At 35.6% G+C, this 24,077-nt stretch overlaps 1 protein-coding gene across 4 annotated transcripts in view; it reads right to left on the reverse strand.

Moving 5' to 3' along the window:
- Nucleotides 1-24,077, reverse strand: part of CNOT2 (CCR4-NOT transcription complex subunit 2) — an 84,975-nt gene that overhangs the window by 12,572 nt on the left and 48,326 nt on the right. For 2 of the 4 annotated variants that reach the window (XM_051615871.1, XM_051615882.1), the window contains exons 3-13: nucleotides 23,581-23,703; nucleotides 22,260-22,307; nucleotides 14,030-14,071; nucleotides 12,609-12,675; nucleotides 9,366-9,513; nucleotides 8,557-8,739; nucleotides 5,681-5,760; nucleotides 4,411-4,536; nucleotides 2,010-2,134; nucleotides 387-507; nucleotides 119-275 (exon numbers count right to left, since the gene is read on the reverse strand). In XM_051615871.1, the coding sequence (XP_051471831.1) occupies nucleotides 119-275; nucleotides 387-507; nucleotides 2,010-2,134; nucleotides 4,411-4,536; nucleotides 5,681-5,760; nucleotides 8,557-8,739; nucleotides 9,366-9,513; nucleotides 12,609-12,675; nucleotides 14,030-14,071; nucleotides 22,260-22,307; nucleotides 23,581-23,691 (1,208 nt within the window). In that variant the 5' untranslated portion in view covers nucleotides 23,692-23,703. The remainder of the gene's footprint in view (nucleotides 1-118; nucleotides 276-386; nucleotides 508-2,009; nucleotides 2,135-4,410; nucleotides 4,537-5,680; nucleotides 5,761-8,556; nucleotides 8,740-9,365; nucleotides 9,514-12,608; nucleotides 12,676-14,029; nucleotides 14,072-22,259; nucleotides 22,308-23,580; nucleotides 23,704-24,077) is intronic. The other 2 variants (XM_051615893.1, XM_051615902.1) reach the window with 1 other exon arrangement.

Raw genomic sequence — 24,077 nt, forward strand, 5'->3', positions numbered from 1 at the left:
AATTTTATCGGACAAAATACCTTGTGGGTTTGACAGTCATGTGAGCTAAGTGAGCCTATTACGGGTGACAGCGTAATAAAACCAAAACTGAAGATAGTACTAAAAACCAGAAACTTACTCAGGAGAGTTGAGATTGAGACCTAGTGTTGTTAAATCACTTCCTAATGCAAGATGTACCATTCCTGGATCTGTCTCTGCTGCCCTGATGAATGTTAACAAGCCAATCATTCCAAACTGGTCCGTCACCATCCCTTGAGGAATGTTGGTAACCCGACCTGGGGAAGAAGAATAAATTAATTTTCTCCTTTCAAGAAGTGCAGGAATCAACAAGGTGATCTAAATGATTGTCAAAACTTCTAAAGAAGAAAAAGTGGAATGACACATACCATCAGGTAACACCTGGATCCCTTTTTTCTGCTGGTTGTTGTTTTGCGTAGTTGAACTTTTATCTCCAGGAAATTTGGGCCCATCTGTGCTGGATGATGTTTTGCCTGATGTACTCAAATTCTATTAAAAGTAATTTTCAGAGTTGGTATGATGGAAACAAACCAAAATGGAAGAACTTGTTGATCTTATCTTTCAGTCAAGCACAGTAAACCAGTACATCAAGTCACTCTAATAAATTAGGCACTAAATGGAACAAAGCTGAAGGTCTTGAGTTCTGTTGACAAACCTTATGTAGTATTTACCACTTCCTAAAGAACACCTGTCAAACAATAATGGCTATTAATGAGCCTGAAGCTTGCAGTTTAAAAGCATAAGAAAATATTTTATATCCGAGTTTGAATATACAATGACTACCCCAAACGCCTGTGTCTTGGAGGTATTTTGGACTCATGACATCATGTATTTTTCCCATACAATCTTGCTCCTGCAGAACGCTCCACAACGTAGCAACTCAAGCCAACTTCAGGCGTAAGTAACACACAGTTGGCACATTTGCAACTATCAGGAAAGAGGGTAAACATTATGTCTGGCAAGAAAACAGACTTGGCTCCAGGAGCCCATGTACTGACAAAAGATATCTCCCAGAAATATTATTTACTCTATTATTTTTTAAAACAAGTCTGTATTAACACAATGTAACCACATTTACTCCTTCGTTCCTTCTTGTATTCAGTGCTTACTACATCAGAACATGTTCCACACGATAGACCTGACCACAACATCTGGGGGCTAGGCTACCTCCCATCCCTTTTTGAACAGTTTCATTTTCACATGAATTGTAGTCACACCAACTACCTACTCACCAGTATTTATGCCACCTTGATCAACATATTTTTTCAATTGTAAGTAATAAAACAATTAGAAACTAGAACATTTTGTCAAAATACTGTAGCAACTGTTCTCTGCCATCCAAATTTTATTCACCTCTCATTTCTAATATAAAAGCAATTTTTATTACAAATCTTTCTGAGTAAACAACAAAAAACTCATCATCGTATGATCTAAGCTATATACCTAATGCATGATAAGCACAACAATAACTAAGATTCAGAGTATCCCTCTAGTCTACAACTTACCTATGAATGCAATTATCTCTATTAAAAGAGTACATTTCCCCAACAAGAATTTTACTTTCAAGTGATATTGTACCACCTAACTCTTAAATCATTCGACAGCCTTCAAGAAAGATTTTACAATGTGTAAATTACTGCTAATGATGAGAGGTACCAAGAGAGAAAAATGAGCTGGAATTGGTAGAAACTATGAATTGCAAAGCTTGGAAAATATATAGCAATGCTCAAAAATAAATTTTGAGGTGTTCTTGCAAGTTGCTCCCTGGCCCCTCCCCAAAATATAAAAGGATACACAGAAGTCATAAAATTGAAAAAGCAAGGTCACAGTGACTGCTGGGACCAAAAATTCCATTTACATGGACATAAATGAAATGTCACTTATGCAAATGTTTAAAATCTTACACTACAAATATAGCCACTGTCAATTTTAATATATAATCAAACGAAGTATGATCACTTGAAATAAAAGAAGAGTTGAGGTTTACTTACAGATTTATTGTCATCGTTACTCGATGTTGGGTCTTTGTAGCTGGAGCCTGGTAATGCTGGAAAGTCTTCATTGTGTATTGAAAAGTCCTGGGACTGCTCACTCGCTGGTTTTGTTACCATTCCAACTATCATAAAAATGAAAGCAGGAATAACATTAAATGACTGCTAAGTAAAGAATTTGCTGCTGTTGATCTTGCTTACTGTGCATTTTCATTATGTGCAAGCTGTACAGCAGAAACAATTTTCAGAAGAACAGGTAAACGGAAACAAAGCATATTCATTTGAAACATCCACACTCATTCAACTGAAGCCTCTTATTTAAGTGTGAGCTGAGAAACACTCTGGGTTAAAGTCATAGATACATCCACTGCTTTAAGAATGAAGCCCAGTACTTTTACCAGGAACAGCACCTGTTTTGCACATCTAGATAATCAAATAATCTTTACAGGCATTATTAAAGCGGTATTTAAGGAAATCCACTGATGAAGGAAGGATGTACTGCTATTAAGATTATAATACATTTTTCCTCCATCCTCTAATTGCATGAAGAATTTCTAAGCATAATCTCTTTAGAATCCCGTATTCATACAGGATGCCCAGCTAACTTGCAACGGTGCATATCACCAATGAAGTACTTGCCTGTGACATAAGAACGACTCCTACTTTCAGTATGAAAACTGAAAGCATTTAGCCTGCAACTCTCAGTGCTCTGACCCTAATTTAAAAAAAGTAGGCCAGTCACATTGGAACATGGATTCTGACTACTGAAAAGCAACATTCCTTTTTTTTTTTTTTTAATGCCAGTTAAAAAAAAACCACCAAAAAACCAAACAAACAAAAACCCAAACAACCAAAGAAAAGCCCCCACACCACCCACCCAAGGGCAAATATTCTTTGCTGAGAGACATGAGTAATACAGCAGTTTGCTTGCAAACAACACTGCACTAGAGGAAGAGAAGACAGAAGCAGTGTAAGGCCTACTTTTCAAATATTCTCAGTAGCTGTATAAGATCTAAAATAGTGCAGTACCTGAACATATATATGTATATGACTTTCTCTAGTATTCTTAAGTGAGAGTTCAAAGTTCCTTTATTTTAAGAAAAAAACCAGCCCAAGTTAATCTTGTTTCACCCTTTGCATCTAGAATTATTATTTCTTCTACTACATTAATAAAACTGATAATGAATGAACTGTGAGTTGCATATTCTCATTCTATCTAAAAAGTAGTCTGAAGTCTAATTTTCCTGAATAAGCTAAGTATGAAGAGAGTGTCTGTGTTCACTTGCAAACCTTTTTTTCTTGATGTAACCAAAAGCACTCTTTACCTTTTGTTGCTGGAGGCAGTGTCCAGCGTATCTCATATCACTGTTTCTCAATAGTTTCTACCACCATACCCATCCCCCTGCGTTATATATTCAGATGCTCAAGGTAACCACAAGCTGTACTGTATTAGCTTTTCACTCTCCCTGTGTTTTAAGAGCACTTCAGTTCAACTCCTTTAGCTCTCTCACAGTTATCTTAAACAGAGGGCCCTGGTTACGCCCAAACCACAAGGCTACTTCTTTCCTGATAATGCAGTATCTCTTTTTTCTCTACAATTAAAGTTGGATATATCTCTGAAAAACACTACTTTTTTCAAGTAAGAAAACACCGGGTTATTTTTAGTTGGAAATGTGACAAGTGTCACAAAAATAACTTTAGGTTATAATAGCAACTTTTCAGAGCAGCTGATGCAACATGCGTGACAAATCTACTAACGCAGGAACAAAAAATAAGTATTGTCCCTCATATTAAGCTTACCTGATTTTTTTCTAGACCCAAATAATAAGATTTGTTTACACCTTAAAGTTTTTCCTTTTATTATTTTTTAAGCTGTTCAGCAAGAATTATGTAAGACACAGACTTGGAATCTGACTGGTAACAGTTGATGCTTACAGGTTATTTTTTGAAATCTGATGTTCATCGTTAAGAGTGAACAGTACTGAACAGTACTACAGCAAGTACTACCAATAAACAGTGAAAATATACAGTATGTTACAGCTGCTGACATTTTACACAATAACTTCTCTAGTAATCAAGTATTATTTCTGAAATTTATGATTCAGACCTTGAGAGTTCTTGTGTACATGCAACTAGAAAACAACCTATTGCCTAAAAGCGTCAGTGAGCAACTTCAGAGAAAACAGGGACTGAAAAACCCCAACAACCACTATTGACAATTAAAATAAAACAGACAACTTCTAGTACTTTCATAAACCCTGACGGGAATCTCTAATCATAGAGATACTGATTATTTATTTTTAAAAGTTAGATACAGGAGCTCAACTGCTCAGCATTTTTGAAAAGATTAATCAAACTAACACGTATTTTGTTTAAAGAACTTTCAAAACTGTAGTCTTACCATAGGGTGCCCTTCCAGCTAAAGGGTTTATTAATGGAGTTGGATTGCCACTTCCTTCCCTTCTGTTTCTGTCTGCTAGTGCTGGAAAATCTGATAGGTCCAGTCCTGTCACATTTTCACTTCCATCTACAATAAAAGCAGATATTTTAAATTACAGCAATTTTTTTTCCTCAAAAACTTCATTATGAGCAAGCTAAATTTGGGATATGATTTTTTTCTTCTAGTTGATCTTCTTATTCTTACTATAATTATTGCAAATAACTACAACCTCTGTGTTAAGAGACTAGCTCAAAGAGCATCAAGATGTTTGGGGTTTCTTTTTAAACAATAGCTAGTCAGCTGTATTTATTAACAAGGCCTACTCATTTTGAATTAAAGACTGCACACATAGAATATAGGCAGACTATAAAAATTACAGTACTAGAATAGGTAGCCCATTTAAAGTTTAAGGAGCTAGCAGGAAGACACTGGAGAGAATATAATAAACCATATTAGCAGCAGCATTAAGGAGCTCTTTTGTCCTTAGGTAAAGCTGAACAAGCTGTAGAGCCCATGCAGTACAAGTTACACAGCAACATTCTTCAACTTGAAGCAGAAAATGCTGCACAGACAAGACCAGAGCTGCAACGAAGATGTCACAAGGTCATAGGGGATGCTTAAACCCTTCCACACTGAGCACTCTAAGATGTCACCAACACCTCCAGTTGCTTCCTATACACAACTACCTAAAAAAATGGCAGCATAGACAAAACTAAAGCATTTATGCACAAGGATGTTTTTCCCACTCTAGTTCATTAAATTCAAGTGAAGAAGTAATTCCCAGAGAAAAATCACAGCTGAAATAACCAATCGAAAGGATCACATTCTAAACCAGCTGTTAAGGAGCTTGAGACTTCAAAAAATGCTTTCCTGCTGTTTTTATCCTATATAGTGTTTTCATAGGAAATAGATAAATCTTTTCTTCTTTGTTCTCTTTTTCAATTCCATAAGGTATCTGCATTCTAGCTGAGTAGATGTAAGATATAGTCATGTGACGTAGAGTCAGTATTCTACAGAATATCTTCATTTTGTCTTAAAAACTAATAAAATCCACTGTTATGAAGTCATAACAGTTTCATAGCACCACTCTTGGAGCGGCATTTCTATGGAACAACTGAAAATTATAACTAAGTTGGACTCCAACAGAACAAATTATTTCCTATTAGACTTAAAAAAATAAAAAAGTATCTCTACTGTACTTTAAAATCCACATTAATTGGAGTAAACTCACCTGTTCCATTAAAAATGTTACTTGATAAGGAGTTATTCATTCCAAATGCCTGATTTCTGTTCATTCCAAATCCAGACATACTGTGAAAAAAATCCAGGAAGTCAGACAAAGGGGTATACACACTTGGTAATTTCCAATGGAAGGCATTAAGGGGAAAAAACCCTAAGATTAATTATTTCAAGCTTAAGCAACCCACGTTACCCTAAACTCAGTTTTTAATTATTTTCCTTTATACTTCTGAAAACTCTGAGCAGCAGCACTGCTCAATTGAGACAACTGGAATGATTTCAAAATAACATTTTTTTTTTTAATAGCTACTGGGTCTTATGACATCTGTCAACAGATAACGACAAACATGATCGTTACTGAATAACTTCATATAGAAAAATGAAGCAGCAGCAAATGCAGTGGCAAAAAGACTGCAATCCATTCATTTGTAGATGGAAAGCTGGCTCATGGAAGTGATAAGGTTTGTCAAGACTCAGTTATAAGCTGAACAGCTATGGTGAGCATTCACAACCATGTGCATATAGCACTATTAAGGGCATAGGGATGGTCTCTGCTACACAAGGACATCAACTAAAGTTTCTTATAGTCAGGCAAAAATATTTCCAAATATCTAAGTGTCATATAGGTCTACTGTGGTTGGAAAGACACCCTCACAAATGATGCACTTCATTCTGTGTGAGCTGGAGATACTGAGATGCCCAAAGGCAGGCCCCAGCTGAATAAAATTCTGAATTTCTGCCCTGTGGGAAATCACAACATTGATTTTTCCCCTTTAACAAGATGGAAGTTGATGTTTTAGAAGTTTCTGTAAATAAAAATGTCATTTTCCTTGTGGAATTTTTACCTACACGATCTTTTTCCACAGATACAAATCTGAAGCATTTCATTCCAATTTGACATAGCCCTAAAAGCTTCATTTTGGACTGAGACATCAGGAAAGGGAACAGTTAGCCAAGACTGGTCCTGTCTTGCTTTGCTTCCCCAAGGTGGTGTATTTGAAAGACATCCAGATCTTTGACACGTCACGCATCTGAAGAAACACATTCCCGGTATCATCTGTGAATTCTAGACCTGGTGAGAGCACCAACAGGAGACAGCTCGGTCTTGAGGGCATATAATCTAGCCTAATGACAAACAGCATTTCTCATGCAAGGGTTTGTTTTTTTAATTTGCTTTAAAAGTAATTAGAAGCAACCATGTTAAGAATTTCAGGGATAAGAAAGGGATTAGGCCACAAATGCATACTTCTCTACAATTATTTGTAACCCGTCTTACCCATGTAACCAAGAAAGGGAAAATTTAGTCTTTTTTCTGTTAAAAAACCTAAAAACTTTCCTTGCTCCATCTAAGGCAACCGTTCAGATAACACTTCTTAGAAGTCACATATTCATGCACCTGTCAAGGAAACACCATAATTTCTTTTTTTCCCCAAGTATAATTTCAAACTTTGGTTAAGTACATCAACTGGATATGTACTATGACTACTACTACACTTCTGTAGGCTAACAAACTGTGGAATAAGAACTTGTCATTGTTCCTGTGATACTTCCTTCTTTTAAAAATTGTAGCTTCTTAAAAAGGAGTTATACAGTGCAAACAGTGAAAGATGAGAATTTTAATTAAAATGCTCCTACAGACAGGAATTTCAATATCTACCCTACAGCTGAACACTATTTAAACAAGCACTGGCTATACATCTATCAGTCTCCAAAATCACTGTTCTCTGCATGCACAGTTTTAAACTAGATTAATATTTCAACCTTTTGTTATTCTCAAGTAAAAAAAAAAACAACATTAAAACATAAAACAATCTTTTAAAATTATCATCTCTTTTACTTGCTGCTATACATTACAAGAGAGAAAAGACAAATGCTATGTTATCAGAGGCAAGATACCAAGTCTTCTCACGCTCCAAGAACAAACTGCTACTACCAGATCTCTACTGCTGTTATCAACAAAAGCATTAACATGTCTATCCTATAGCGTGAAACTGAAGGAATTAAACAGTGTGATCAAGTTTCAGTTAACATTAGTCTTCACCTTCCTTTATCCATTTTGGGAAACACTAGATTGGGTTAGACATGGCACCTGACTGCTATGAGCTTGCTCGTGTCTCGGTGTAAGAGTCAGTCCCCGAAGGAAGGGCTTGAAGGGAGAAAAAGGATGCAACTGGGAGCAGAGAGATTGGGAGGTTGTGGAATGGAGCCTGGAAAGCAGTCAGCTGTGCCAAGCTGAGACTACACACATTAAATAGAACTAACACACTTTTTACTACAAGTTTATCAGTATACATTACACATAAACACAGTTAAAGCCTAATGATTTATGATGTTAGAATCTTGCCCCAGAGTTAGAAAAAGGGCAGAAGTGATTGAGAAGCCTTCAGCATCCAAATAAGCAGCAAATCCTACATGAATTGCAAACCATTATTCTCTACATTATTCCAGAATTTAAAGATGTAAAATACTAGGTCACTACTGTATCTGAATCAGTTTACTATTCTTCTAGAATAACTACTGTGATTTTAAATCTTGCTTTACTTCTTCCCAAACTCACAGATGAACAGTGTTAAAAAGGAAGCATATACCCAAAAAGCAAGTTATGTTTCAAAAACAAACTTGGGAACATATGAGAGAAATCACTTTTTAAAGAAGCTGTAGAAATTCAGTAGTCAGAAACAGAATTTAGCTTAAAGGCCTCAAAAAGCTTGAGTGAACATTAAAAGCAGCTTCAAAGTTTATTGCCAGGAGATGAGAACACACGAAGCAGCTTTCAAGCTTTACTCTAATGGATTAAAGTTAGATTTCCAGAGCAGCATTTAAGCACATCCATGGCTGTACAGAGATGGTCTGACTAAACAGCCTTACCTGTTCACAGTAAAAGGTTGTCGAGAGGGTTGCTGCTTTGGCATACATATTATGCTTGGAGAGCTTCTGTTTGGGCTGCCTAACCCTGAACTGCTCATGCTGTTTGTCCTGCTGGGAATTCCAATGCCCTGACCAACCTGGGAGTGGTTCATCATATTCCTAGGATTCATAGGCAATATCCCCCTGAAAGAGAAAAACCATCCACAGAGATGAATCTGTGCAATAGTATTTGGTTACTCATTTAGATTACTAATGTAGAATGACTCTGAGCTGTCGCAACTTCATTTGTGCTTAGCGTCAACACAGCATATTTGGATTACTCTCTATAATTAATGCAGTTTTGGATTTCTTCAGAAATACCAGCTGACCCATTACATACTAATCAAGTCCTTGGTCAGGTTTAGATACATATTTAAGTATTATGTGTCTGAAAAGGTGTTACAGCTCTTTTTTTATCAAGCACTTCAGACCAACAACCTTAAATTTTCTCATATGGTATATGACATCCATACCAAAATTTAAACTGTACATTTACCAGAACAATCAAAAAATGGCCTCTTACATTCTGAAGCAGAATTTGCCAGCAATTTGTCCTTTACATACAAAAATCAAATACTGCCTTACAATTATGTCCTATCTTACTATTTTACAGTATTATTTTCCTAACACAGGCAGTGGTCAACAGAAACTAGTTTTCTTCTTTTTTTAATTAACCAGATGGTAAAGTAGTCGAGGCAAAATATGCAGAACACTTAACAAGTGCTCTGCAGAAAGACACAATTGCAGAAATATTGGCTATCAATAAATACCTGCTCGGAGATGGAGGCGTGTGAAGTGACATTGTTGGTACCCCTGTTGTTGGCGTTACGTGGCTCGGTAACTGAGTGCCTTGTGATAAGCTGCGATTTAACTGAGGGGTATTGTTGCTCATTCCCCTCATTGGAAGGCCTAGTGCACCTATTGAAAAAAACATTCAGAGGGGTGGAGATATAGAGCAATCAGGAACAGTCTTCTCCATCAGGTGTAGATGGAAACAATCTATGCTGACAACCCACAAAAAAGTGTAAAGGCTGAAGGAAAGTGCAGTGTAAAAACTAAGTCCTTGTTCGCATCATAGAAGCCCAATTATCTCAGGTTTAGCCCCATTTCTGTTAAACTTTAAAAAGGCTCTTACAGGAATTTATGTATTTGAGTCACTAATGAAATTTTGTTTCCTTTGAGATACACACTATAGAGGAAGCCTTTAGTTTTGAATTTTTGACAACATGGAAACCTACAAATTAACGAAAAAAGGCAGCAATTTGAGATAATTAGTAACTGCACTCAAGAAATACATTTAACTACATTTTAATAAACTGGTACATATTTGGCCAGTATTTAGAACACTGATCCGTCTTGTTAAAAACTAAGCAAATATTTAATAAAAATATAAAATAATTACTCTTTAGTTAACAGTAATACTGCTTTCAGGACAACAAAAGCAACTTTTTAGGCCTGTTCTCTGAGTTTGTTGCCTCCTGTTGATAAGAGAAGTGTCAATGATCAAGTCAAGCTCAGTCTTTTGAGAAAAGAAAGGAAGCAGAATTTTAACTGCACTCTATTACCATCTAAAAATATACAGAAGATTTTTACAATTGTGATCAAAAGTATTTTCTACACAAACAATTGGGTGTGACAGAATGAAGTAAGCACTTCAGTGAGGTAAAAAAATAATTCATTTTAACTCCAAACAGCAAAAGATAATCAGTTGCTGCCATGTCTCAAAATGTAAAAAAACATAAATATGTATGAAGTTGCTAATCATTCTCACAATGTTTTTCTGTCTTTATGAAGTTTTGGAATGATGTGCAAAGACAGGAAAATGTCATTTAATGCAACATATCACCAGAAACAAACTTTGTGTGTAAAATGTGATAGTTCTAAGCAATGGTCCCTATTGCTTTGGCATAAGGTGGCTGAGGTAGATACATAGAACTCAAAACCTTATCTTGCAGACCAAACAAAAGAAAAATTATGGTGAATCAGCACTCTCCCATGGCAGATCAAACCTGCAGAAGAGCTGAATATGGCAGTGTAAAACGTAATTAAGTACTAAGGATGCACAGAACAGACATAGCATACGCTCAGGTTATTATAATGGACAAGGTTGAAGAAGCCTCCCAGTTGTTTAGGTCTCACACTTCAGGAACTGCTGTCTGTCCATGTCCTACCCTGAATTTGCTATCCAAGAAGTCTGCAATAATACTCAAAATTTATTCAGATTAAGAGGTAGTGTGACTTGGTATAATAAGCCTCTTAAGACTTCATTAAATGCTGATTATATCAAGGTGTTAACTGTAAATATTTTGGCAATTTGCTGTATCAGAATAATTTCACTCAGCATAAATATATATTATAAATAACAATTCACTCTGATTAAAAAATTATGTGAAAATTTAAAAATAAAATGGTAAAGAAAAAAAGTAATATACTTCCAAACTAGATACAGGATACTGAAAAACAGGATTACAATACTCAGGTTAATTTTGTGCAAGCATTTGTTTCAGCAAAGCAAGTTTTACACTGATGGTTATTTCTTATTGTTGGCTTTCTCTAAACTAGAGTTTTTGATGAATAGGGCTTTTACAAGTAAAGTAGAACCATATTCCTGTGGCTGACAAATATGGCAGTTGAAATATTCATCATAAGAAAACAATTATTTTTTTTTTTAAATGTTCCCTTTTTCCAATTTTTTTTAACTGAGAAAAGGAGATCTGCATAGGCTATATGGGAGGCTGATCAATGAAGTAGCCAATTTCCTGCCTAACAGTTACTTTACCTTAACTCTTTAACATGACCTCTTGCTAAATGACTGACAGCATCAACCTAAAATTGCGCAGGCATTTTATCAGTTTTGTTTTCCCTAACTGAATTTTAATTGTAAGCATTGACTTCAACACAGTTTCTCACCCCTCTTCCTTAATATTTGGTAGAAACTGAACCCAAATAATATTTACTTTCTAGTTTTCAGCCATGCATGTCTCCATGTGAGAGAGATTATGTCCTAGACACCACAACCAACTGAATGAACAAAGTGGATGAAAAAAGTTAATTCTAAAAATAAACAACAAATAACTCTGACAAACAGAATTAATAAACCCCTTCAATATCTTTAAACAATTAAGTCTGAAAGCTTCAACAGTGTCAGATTCAGGACACAAAAAGCCAAGAGCTAAACATGACTCTCAAAAAGAAAAAAGAAAAAAAAAGGTCATGCATCTAGCAGACAAAGCCCCACACTCTCTAAGGTACTCTGAAGACACCACTTTTTGGAATCTGAGTCAGATGCACTTGGCAAGAAAGTTGCAAACATTCAGCAGTACACAGTGATAAAAGAGAGATGTTCACAAACTCATTTTACTTGAGTAACTGTATTTAACTCAGATATTCTGCCTCGATTTTGGGATGCATCCCTCACCTACAAGGAGTTTGGGTGCTCAGCACTGGCCCTTAAGCAAGGCGACTAGCAGAACACACTGTGGCTGTTGCTCTAGAGTTATTCTATTGCATCAGAATACACAAAATCTGCAAGGTATAGTGGTACAGAAGGCAATCATCTTACTGGCATACTTCTTTGCCAAATATAAATTGCCAAGCCTGTACACAAGATTTATTTTGCTCCTGTAGAGCGTGAAATATCAGTTATAACTGAAATGTATAATTTCCCTTTACTCCTTACATATTTTTCTGAACTAGGCTCACTCTGGCTCAGCTCACTTTCCTTAGTTTTTCATTTGGAGAGTAAGTTAAATCACAGACATTCTTTATAGGATTATATTTGGATATTTAGCAACTATACAGTGTCAATATATGGCACTGCATACTGAACACTGCAAAAATGCATACTAAGCAAAGCAAAAGTGTGTCTTAAATATCACACAAATGAGGAGACATACTGTCTTTTTTGCAATCACCATAAAACATAGCCATATATGTATGTTCTCTATTCAGAGCATGAAACTAGAACACATTTAGCATATAATAACCATATCATCAATAAAAAGAATTCTTACTTTGTTGCCCATATAAACTTGCCCCAAACTGAGACAGTTGACCTGATGTTGATGGTGATGCCAGCATCTAAAATGTAAGAACAATAAAACATTATTAAACACACAAAGATACTGTGCTACCTTGCTCTGAAAGTTTCCAACACTGTATGTTTTGCCAAAGAAACAAAAAGAGCCACTGGAAATTCCTTTTAAATCATCAAAAGTTTTAGAAACTCCCCAAAATATCTGCACAGTAACAGTATATTACATGTCAATAATTACACACAATTACATGTATAATTATTTTTTTTTTTTGCAACAACTAACGCAGAGGAAGAAGATAGAAAAGTTTTCAGTTTTTCTATCCTTGTAGCTAAGAGATGCATCTTTACAGTTGAAGGAATACATCATTATTTAAATCAGAGGTAGGTTGGTTTTTTTTTTTTTTCCCCTGCAAAACATGCATCATACAAGCAGATCAAATCCCTGTTCAGTGTAGTAGCAGCAAATGCAACATTTCATGCTATGAGTTTCAACAGCAAAGGGTGGGAAATGAGTGGCTAGGTAGCAGCAGGTATAGACAGGAAATACAGAAATTGACAGGAACTTCAGATAAGATTCCAGTGTTAAAATTATAACGTATTGTCCTGAGAGCTAGCTTCGTACTTGTACAGACCATGCTAATAGGTAAGAGGTACAAATGTCAGAAGCAGTATTTCCTGCTCTATTATACTCATTTGAGAGACAGCATGTATTATCAAACACTTCGATTGAAACCTTCTTTGTCAACTTTCAGATGTCACACAAGTAATGTGACAAACTAAAGAGACTCTTGAGAAAAATAAGATTAAAAAAAAAAACCCACAACATGGCCTATGAAGAAAAAATGAGATCTGCTTTTACATACACCAAAAAGAAGGAAACTGAGGTGAGGACATGACATCAGACTTCCAGTCCCTGCTGTAAGAGGAAAATAATAAACCACTCTCCATATTGTTGCAGAAATGGGAAGTATTAATACATTTGAGAAACCTAAGATTCAGGGTAAATACTAGTGGAAAAAAGTTCTTTGAAACATGAAGGACAGTTAAACACTGGAACATCCATCTCTGGATGTTTTTACATAACAGATTAGATACTTGTCAACATTAGGTGTAGCTGCTTGTTCCTTGGAGCAAGAAGACCTAATCCACCACAATAGAATATGTTACTCGTACTTACTAACCCATGGGCAGATGTCTGCTTGTTTAATGCAGTAGTCTGCACTTGGATTGAATTTTAGGATGGTTTCAAGGAAAGGAATGTCTGGATTATTACACATAAGGGGATTTCAAGCTCATTCAACTTGAGAGTAAAGAATTCAAATAAAAATAACTTTTACTGTGATAAACTGCAAATTGCTTTGTTGACTTAATTTAAACAGATTTAAAACTCAAACAAACCTTAGGAGCTGAATCTGCTACTTGTCTATACTGGGGCCAAATCTAGATAGTAGAAACGAAAAATAAGACATGCAGAGTAGATACAAAATGTCAAAAGCAGCATTCATGCTTGTAAATCACGTTATTTTTTGAATACACACAGAAGGCAAGAGAAGTGAAATTAGAGCAAGCAAGTACCATCAGAAATATCACCACAATACTATATACTCACACATACTTTGAACAAACTGTGCAGTTTATAAGCAGTTACAGCAATAAAAAGTCACACTTGCATAAACAAAAAGTTTAAAACACTAAGATTAAAACTTCCTGCAGAAAAAAATATAATATCTGCCAAATTGGACCAAAGTTCTTCTTTCTTAGTGAAGAACTGGCTGTGAACAAAAATAACACTTAAATAATTACCCCTGGCTTCAGTTCAGCACTCACAGTAAAGTTCATAGGCCACATTTACATCATCAAGTAATGCAGCCAGAGAGACGTGTGCTTGTAGTACAAACCAGTTGGTTCTAAGGGCCTAACACACATACTGTACACACTTCAGACTAGAGTTAGCAGTGACTAAAACACCCGATACTATGGACTGGTTGCCTGTTAGTGAGTGAAACACGTTTGGTGCACCCCTGGATCATCTCTTCCAGCCTATTTTAATCCAGAAAGAATCAAATTCACTCAGACTGCTCTAAAACCCACACTACAGCATGCTGAAGTGGGGACACCTGGAAGACAGACTTCAAAAGCGCATTTCCCATCCAAACTAACAAACTGATGTTTGTTAAACACTGATTAAACAAGCTGATACAGTAGTTTTCAGAAAGGAACAATGAAGTAAAAGATGGGAGCTAAAAAAAAACCCAAACTAAACTTTCAAGTTTGACAAGTTGGAAAATCCTACAACATGCTGCAAGGTGTAGCAAATTGCAGTTCCACAGAAAAAAAATGAGAGAAAAAAGTTAGGAAGCAGCTTCAGAGATAATAACAAGGGCAAAAAAAAAATCCCAAACCAACCATATATTGAGATAGAAACAGCAATTAAAAAGTACTACGAGCTTTGGGACAGGTAAGAATAACAGTTAAGCGAAAAATATCTTGTAAAAACAGCTGCTCATAGCATGAAAAAATTGCTGTGGTGGCATGTGACACAATAAGCAGATGATGTACAAATCTCCACATAAAAACCTTTTATTTAGTGTTAACTTGGATACAAACAAATTAAACGAATAGTAACTAAAACTATCACAGACCTAAGTGGTACTACATTACTTGAAAGAGAGGAAAAGAAATCCCACCTTTTCTACACTGAACACTACTTGATTTTTTAAAATTCAGTTCGAAGGAACAGCAAACAATATTTAATGAACACTGCTTATTAGAAATTGGAATTCCTTTTGAAACACTGAGAAGTAGGTCACATGTATTGTACCATTTGTTTTTACATGAAAAGCTAATTGCAAAATGACCTCTAGAGAAACTTTTATAGAAAACCATAATAAAGGTCAACTATTAAATTCATAAAGTCTAACAATTACTTCTAAAGTCATAACATACTTAGAACATCAAAGATAACAATCCTCAAGAAGAAATAAATAAAAATGTCTGTGAATATGTTCCAGGTTGATTAAGTGCAGCATTTCTCAAAGCTTATGGAAAAGGAATATGCTGTATGGCTGCGTTGCTTATTCTCTCTCTAGTTTATTTTGTAATATGTGAAAAAAACCCTCCCCAGTTTTCAACAGCTTTTTCTGGCTAAGTAAGGAGCAGTTCGACATTTTTTCTTCTTTATCTATTATTTACATATAAGTCAACAACAGAACAACTAAATTAGACTAAACTTTAATTTATGGTACCGGGACCTTTATTTGCATTCACAATCTGAGTCACTATTATAGTCTACTCAAACCTGATATACCATACATAATGAAGATTCCAGATGAATGCTATTAGTAGTATTAAAACATTCCTTCTGGCATTCTGCAATTATTATTTTATCTGACTGGACTACTAGCCACATGACATACAAATGATAACAACTCTCCAATGGTGTACTTGCAAGGGTGGCTGCAAGTCACTCTTGAATTTCTTTTTGCCTACAACAGTCAAGGGTCATGGTAATCTTAAAAAAACCTAAAGCAGCCTAACTCCTAGGGTGACTAAAGCCTCTTCCAGTTGGTAAGATCTTTTAAGCCTTACCCACTGATAGCAATATTTTAGGAAAGAAATGCTCAGAAATATACCTGTAACAACCCTCGAAAACCAAATTGTACCAAATTACTGAGATCACGGCAATAAACAACCTATTATAGAAATATGTATACAAAGCCAACTTTTTAAAGCAAGTGACTAATAATCTTTTATCAAGTCAAGGAAATTGTTGAATGTGCTTCTGACACCTACAGCTTTTGTTGCTCATGTACAAAAACCTCTACTCTTCAAACTTATGCATTTAGTTTTAAATCAATTTTCCAGTGATTAACAGCTACAAACCTACTTGTGAAACAGCACTGTATTTCTTCTTCTATTACAACCTTGTATAACTAAAGTAGGCAGATTGTTTCAACTGTTTTTGCCTTTTGTATGTTGTTAGGAGACAAATGATGCCTAAGATTTGCATGTCCTATAGGCCAGGAAGACAACTGAGCAAACAAAACCTTGTATCATCACATGAAGGATGCACTTTATTCTGCCAGGGTACAGAAGGACGGATGCCCAGTAATGGCAGGCTGAAGGACTGAGTGATGACAGACACCTAAGATGTGAACATTTTACCCACAAGTCTCAAATAGTCACAGTGCAATTCTGATCACAGAAGAGTCTGCTTCTAAACTCAAACCAACAGATGACCCAATTTTTCTGGACTGGTCCACACCAAAAATCAGTAAGCCAGAACATGATACCAGGCAGATTCCTACCCCTAGGGATGAATGAGATTTTACTGTAACTGTTTTTGTTAACTCTTGATGGGTTTGCTGCAGTAAGTTCATTTAAGAGCATCAACAACCTCAAAAAACAGCACCAGCCATTGCTTAAATTTGCCAGAAGTGTGAAAAAACTGCTGCATTTTACCATCCTCTCAGAAGAGTGGCGATCACAGGTGGCAGCCTCCCTGAAAGCAGAGGACAGTGGTGGGAGGAGGCCCAGCAGCAGAGCTGGCTGACAGGGGTCCCACCTGCCCCCCACACCCTGCCTCTGCCAAGATATCCCCAACTTGCCATAGGAAGAGCAGCCTGGCACCAGAACTGCCACAGCAGCACACCTTGGCACAGCAGCACCAAGAAAACCCAGAAAGCACCACTTCCGTGAAGGCTGCTACAGTATGCCGTGATAGCCTAAAGCTATTTTTGTCAACACAAAGCAACCCGAACTTTAAATTCATCCATCCAGCGCCACAAAGTCAACCCCTAAAAGTCAAACGTGTTAGAATAGGCAAATAAGTCTGAGTAATATTGGGCCTGATAAATGATGGGTTTCTCACAGGTGCAAACATCAGCATCACTTTGCATTTGCACTACTTCATGTCTGGTATCTGCCATCTGCGCTGCACTATTTAATAACAAAACTGCTGACCCGCAATCTTAAAAGGAGAAAGTGTTATACCAACATAAAAAGCAATAATAAATTAAGCCAACAAATGACTGATTTTAAATAATACAGATTTTCTTATTCTCTGCCAGTTTAACATTTAGCAGTATTATTAGTCCTCCTCTAGATTACAAACCACCTTTTAAACAGTGCTTACAAAATTCCCACGTTACAAGAAAATATTTCCAGATTTCAAAATTAGAGAGCAGTGAAGAAATTTTGAAAGATTTGTATTTGCAGTGTAGTATCAGCAAGTGACAATTGTTACCAAGGTACGTTATTTTTTAAAGTATAAAATCAAATATAACACTGCAAAATACATGCAGTTTTATTCAGTTGTTCAGATTTCATTATTTACAGATGTGGTCTCCTGCCTCCAGTGGCACTTGTGAAGCACCTTACATGTATCTGGAATTTTTTTGTTGTTGGAAGCAATATCTCAGGATCTTAATGGCAAGACGTTGCCTTTGAGTGACAGTGCCATTGTTAAGGCGACGTTAACACAGCTAAAACTCTAAAAACACACTCTTCCTGCAAAGAGACATTCAGTTTGGTGGCACAGTGTATTAATGAGCCGAAAGATTACTGAAAACTCATTCAAAGTTGCTACCAAAAATGTCATAAACAATTAAGAACTAGGCAACAAAGCAAATATTTTATTTCAATTAAATAACCAGTTGCAGATGAAATATCGCAAAAAAGAAACACCCACACACTGAGCATGCAAACTACCATTATTACAATACAATATGATCAGGAGGCTGAATTACTGTGTAAGAAGCCTTAACCTCCTCCTTTCTAGAAAAGGCAGATGATTTTATGTGTGGACTTAATATGGTCCAAGGAACCACTTCAAATGCCAGAGCTGACATACAAAAGCTAATATTTTATATTGTTGATTTAAGTGGAGATGCAATAAAGCACAGCTTTTAGATCAACCACAGAAACAACACCTAGTAATTTAGTTCTTTAAAAAAAACTAAATACAAACTACAGCTATCAATAGAGAAAATAATTTCCTTGTGACATAATTTCAAATAATAAAGTGATGTGAAATAACTTGGACTAATTCAGATATAGACTTCTTGCAAACTGCATGAGAGAATATGGAAAAGCATTTCCTCTCTAAGTAAAATTAGTTTATCATGTATTGTTTTATTTGATAAACCCATTCAGGTACTAACTTACAAGTGACACCATAAAAGACTGCATTTTGCATTCCGAACTTTTGGTTCTTTCTTCATACTGTATAACTTTATAATAAAAATGGAAGCTGTAACTAGAATGACAATGGACTCTGAAAAGGTATACTGCATTAGAACACAAAAACTCCCTCAGTTTGTTTCTAATCTCATCCCCTCCAAGTCCTTCCACCCATTTTCAATTAAGGGCCTTGCAATTTCACTAATTTAAAGTTTGCTTTTGGTTTTTTGTGTTTTGTTTTTTGTTGTTGTTGTGTTTTGGTTTTTTGTGGGTTGTTTTTTTTTTTAACATATTATGTACTCACTAAAAGATGCAAAGTATGTTTAATAACTCTCTGGGAAGGTAAAAAGCAATTCTTCTGCTTTGCAACTCACACTTCAAAGAAAAAAGCTTAAGCCATGTGTTTTACAAAGAAAGCAGGGCAAACCAACCTACTAAATCTAGAAGTATGTTTACATGCAAAAGAATACATATGAAAAGATCCATTCACCATTTATAATTAAAGACATTAATAGATTTTAACCCCTAAACAATATTTACTTTTTTTTTCTTCCACAAATGGTTCAAAACTATTCAAACTATGAAAACCTTTATTAATCTTAAGCAACTCTATTCAACCAGCCAGCAATGGTGAGAAAGCTGTGACCGCTTCTGATACAAGAGGATTCCACAAGAGTCACCTGTTAAGCAACTGTGAGAGAAAATGACTGACAAAGCACTGGGCTAAAAAATGGGAAAAGCATTAATTGAAAAAATTCTCCTAACTTCCTTCACAAATTGGGCATATCTTCATTAAAAGGCATGTCTGTATACTGTCAGATTTATGACTGCCATTCAGAAGAGCAGATGATGCCCTGATCTTATACTCTCACGTAGGAACCTTCAGAAAATTGGGCCAGACTGGACAAGCTTTGTAACTTCTTGCATACAGTGGAACTGAAAGTTCAGACTGAACAGGTCCCATCTGTTCTCAAAGTTCATTGTAATTATTTTTGCTCATTTGGAGACAGCAAGTTCCAAAGTATATGAAGCCTATGAGTTAGAAATTTCTACCATTGTCACTCTATCCAAATAAAAATAGACTTACCCTCATACTCACAAATGACTTTGCTGAGTGCACAGACAGCTCAGTCAAGTTGGTGAAATTGACCACAAGTAAGTTTCTGGACAGCTGTGCATCTTTTTCGTCAATTCAAGCTACAGGATCATATTTGTTTCCATCCAAATCTTAAACTGTTATCTTAAACTGTTCTATTTGCTGCAAGTTCTATGAAGTATACAATTTCTTTGCCAAAGGATTATTGACCTGGTTATCACACAGTGACCTCAAGTGCAGCAGAATTCACAGACAGAGCATTCATGGATATACTGTGCTCTACTTCCCTACTTAGCACAGCAAGGTTTCCCATGACTTAAGGCAAAGCCACTCATTCAGTAAAAAGGAAAAATTAAGATTGCTTCAGTAAGATCCAATCTCATCTAAGGAACCATAATTTTGTGCCTAAAACAAAAGAACCCAAACAGCATGCATATGATTTTGGAAGCACTTGTGCACATGAGTAACATGCAACTTTTCCATTTCAACTACAATATCAAGCCTGTCTAGAGCTGTATTCCCTCATGAAAAAACAGGTAAGTTACAAGTAAGCCTATAGTTTTTAGCTACACTGAGGCTCTGAAATAATATGTACTATTTGCTGCTACTTTTTCCCACTTCTAAAAAGACTCCATATTTAAGACAGAACTTGAGCAGCCTCAGTTCACTTTACCTTTGTGTACAGGAAACTCTCTTTAAATTCAAATTAGCCAAAAGCAACAAGTCACAAGAATACCACACCAGTAAGTGCAATGAAAATTGTTCATTACGTGGCATAAAGTATTTTTCTTATATTTATTCATATAGGTTCTAAATCATACTTTCAATGAATGAGTGAAGAACAATTTCCTAATAGCAGCTGAAAATGCCTCTTTGCAAGGACAGAAAACCTACTACACAAGTTTATAAAAAACAATATGCTTGCATTTACAGTCCTTACTCTAATTTTTAGGAAGCTTTCCATATTCTGTATGCTTCTCTGCTTGGAGTACACATGTGCAGTAACAACTCCTTGGAAAGCAGTAACTTTAAGGGTCAGAATCAGTAAGACTTCAAAGTGAAAAGAGAAAAGTATCTAGTCACATTCAGCAGAAGGGTAAATACTTTAGCCCTTCCCAAAGAGCAGGATTTAAGGAACCCAATCACAGAGGGCTTCCCTCAGAACCACTCTATTTCAGGTTGAAGAATTCCAGAAAATACATGAAGCATAAATGAAAGACTGCGGATTCACGTGTATATCTGATAAAATGGAGAAAAAAAATAAATTGTTTAATTCATTTTCTATAGGTTTGTAGCTAAAACCTGCAAGGCATTAATATTACGTGCTCTTAGTAAAGACATAAAACTGAAAATGAAAAAAGAGAAATAATTTAAATTGCAGTAAAACTGCACCACGTTTAGAAAATTCTGCTATTAAAAAAGGCAGAGACTGTTATTTCTCCGTAAGCTTACAAAGAGATTGTGTATGTTACATTTTAGACTTTTTATTACCAGTTGAATTTTCTGAATATAAAAGTGATTTACTCCTTTCCTGGAAAGGTTTGTTTCCTCTACCTTTATTTTCCCCCAAAATTTGTCTACTCCATTTCAATATAAATGTGAAGACAGAAAGATTCTAAGCGTTTCAAGATCTAGAATGCTGTAGGATTTTCTCCACAGGTGTTCATAAAACTGGATCCCAAGTTTTCAACATTAGTCTTTATTAGCTTACTCAGAGAAAATTAACAGCAAATTTATTTTTATCTAGCAGTATTAAGTCTTATCCACAGTCAATATATTTATTGTGTTCTCATATACAGAACATCATCTTTAGTAAAATTCCAGTTGAAAGACTATTTGAAAATATGGTAATCTTCAGATGGAAAAGGTTTTCAAAGTCACAAAATTGGCTGGAAACAAAGAATACAACCACCTTTTCAATCTCTCTCATCTGCTGTGAGCCAAGTGAGATATCAAAAGGAACATGTAATACAGAATATACAATTAGCTACACACGAGTGATAAAAACTGTACAGAAATTGTCAATACCACCACCATATATTTATTTTGATCAACTTTTACAAAGTATGTCTTACAATAGCATATAATGGTTTAAGGCTTCATAAAAGTAAACTCAGAAAGACTCAGTGCTTAATAGTGAAGCTACAGGGGGAAAACATCCCTTAACAAGAATTGGAAAATTATATTTTAAAACACTTTTGAAAAAAAACCAAACACAACACTCTTCCATTTCCTGTCGGAATGCCATCACTCTTCTGCCAACTACAGCAGCTTCTATGCCCCATTTTGGCCACTTCTCCCACAAGATTTCACGATTTCTCATTTGCCATTCCTGGTGTCTGGAACACCCACCTTCCTTCTCTTGAAGTCCCATTCTAAGATCCACTTCTGCAACATTGCCTACAGAAAGAGTAGGCATCTAAAACACTCATTCACCGTGTCAATAACGTGCTAAGCATCAGACTTCACTACAGCATAGCTTTCATCTCACTTCACCTTTCTTACTACAGCGTAACAATTTCTCTCTTAGTGCATAAAATCTAGAAGAGGAGACTTACTATCTAAGAATCACTTTGGAGAACAAGTGTCTATTATTTTTGAACGTGCTAGCTGCACCTCTTAGTGCTCACAGCAAGGAAAGTATGTTCAACATTACAAATATTCCATCGTGCCTGTGTGCATCTGTGGCACATGCACATATGTAATGGACATAAGCAGAAAAAAGCAGCCCACTTAGTTTTCTTTACACTGTAGTACTTCTTAATTCTTTGCTGGCTGACCTGATATTTCTCAAAGTAACTTGTGAAACTGAATTGGAAAGCTACATTGAAGTATTTTGTTCTGTTTTAAAAAGCCACCTACTCTAAACCTACTTCCTTTTATCTTTGAAAATCAGGATTAAAATTAAACCAAGAGTATATAGGAAATGTTTACATTTACAGAGGTCAAGGTCTATCAAGACTTTGTGCACATCTGTTATTAAACAGCTGTATTTTTGGACATTGATGGAGACAGACTTTTGAAGCAAAGAAACTTTTCTGAAAGTTTGAAGGGTTTTGGTTTTGGTTTTTTTTTTTAATAAAAAATAAAAACTAGCTTATATATTGCTTACACATATGAAATGCAAGCCTGTCATGAGATGGTATTACTGACGTTCAGGTGACAAGAATCTCATGATTCTTTCAGTGTGCCATATATTTCTACATGTCACTCCATACAAAAGTGAAATTGACTAATTTATTTTTTTCAAGAATAAACAGAGTTTTAGTTATGCCAATGAAGTTCTAACCTACAGTAATGCATTATCAAGGGGAAAAAACATTTAAAAAGGATTTGTTTTGTAACTTTGTGTAAATACAAATGGGAAGTAGAATACTTTAAATGTAAAAAGCAGAACCACAAAAAACCCACTGTAGACACAACACAAAAACATAAGATATAATCAATAACCTAAATTAAGTTACAAACACAATTCTTCAAGATAAAAAATAAAACCCTGGCAAACATATGGCTGAAGTTTCCATGCATAAACTCACTAAAATTAAAGCTCTTGCCACTGAAAACACTCTCATTCACAGCTTAACACTAAATGAAGCCCTTCCTCACAGATGTTTCATGTGCTTGAAACTACCTTGCTATTGAAAGAGGTAAAAAATGAGCTCATTCAACTTACATCTTTTTCTGACCGATGTGGGAACATCGATGACTGGCTGTAGTACATGTTTTCATCATGGTAGTCACCATCAACCCCCTCTACAAACTTCTTCCTTGAAGCACCAAACATGCTGTTTGTCACCTAAATAAGAAGAAAAGTTATTATATACCATATATGATTTGTTTCACTACATACTTATAATAGTATATTTCTTAAATATACGTAAGGATTGTTAAAAAAAAACCCTGTTTCTACACATTTGAAAAACTCCTCTTTAAAAATGTTTTCTGTGTAACGCCAATGTAATGATTCTTCCAAGGTTTTCATATGACGGAAACTCTTATTTCAGAAATAAGTGAGGTGGTGAGAGGGGACATGCTTCAATTTTGGAGAGGTGTTGGTTGGTTGTTCAGCTCTTTTGAGTCTCATGACCATTAACTCAGGTTTATTTAAAATTACACAATGTCAGACAACGAAACAGCAAATTTATAAATTTTTTCTCTCTTCAGATAAAA

The sequence above is a fragment of the Apus apus genome, chromosome 1 (assembly GCF_020740795.1).
Source record: "Apus apus isolate bApuApu2 chromosome 1, bApuApu2.pri.cur, whole genome shotgun sequence".
NCBI classification, from domain to species: Eukaryota; Metazoa; Chordata; class Aves; order Apodiformes; family Apodidae; genus Apus; species Apus apus.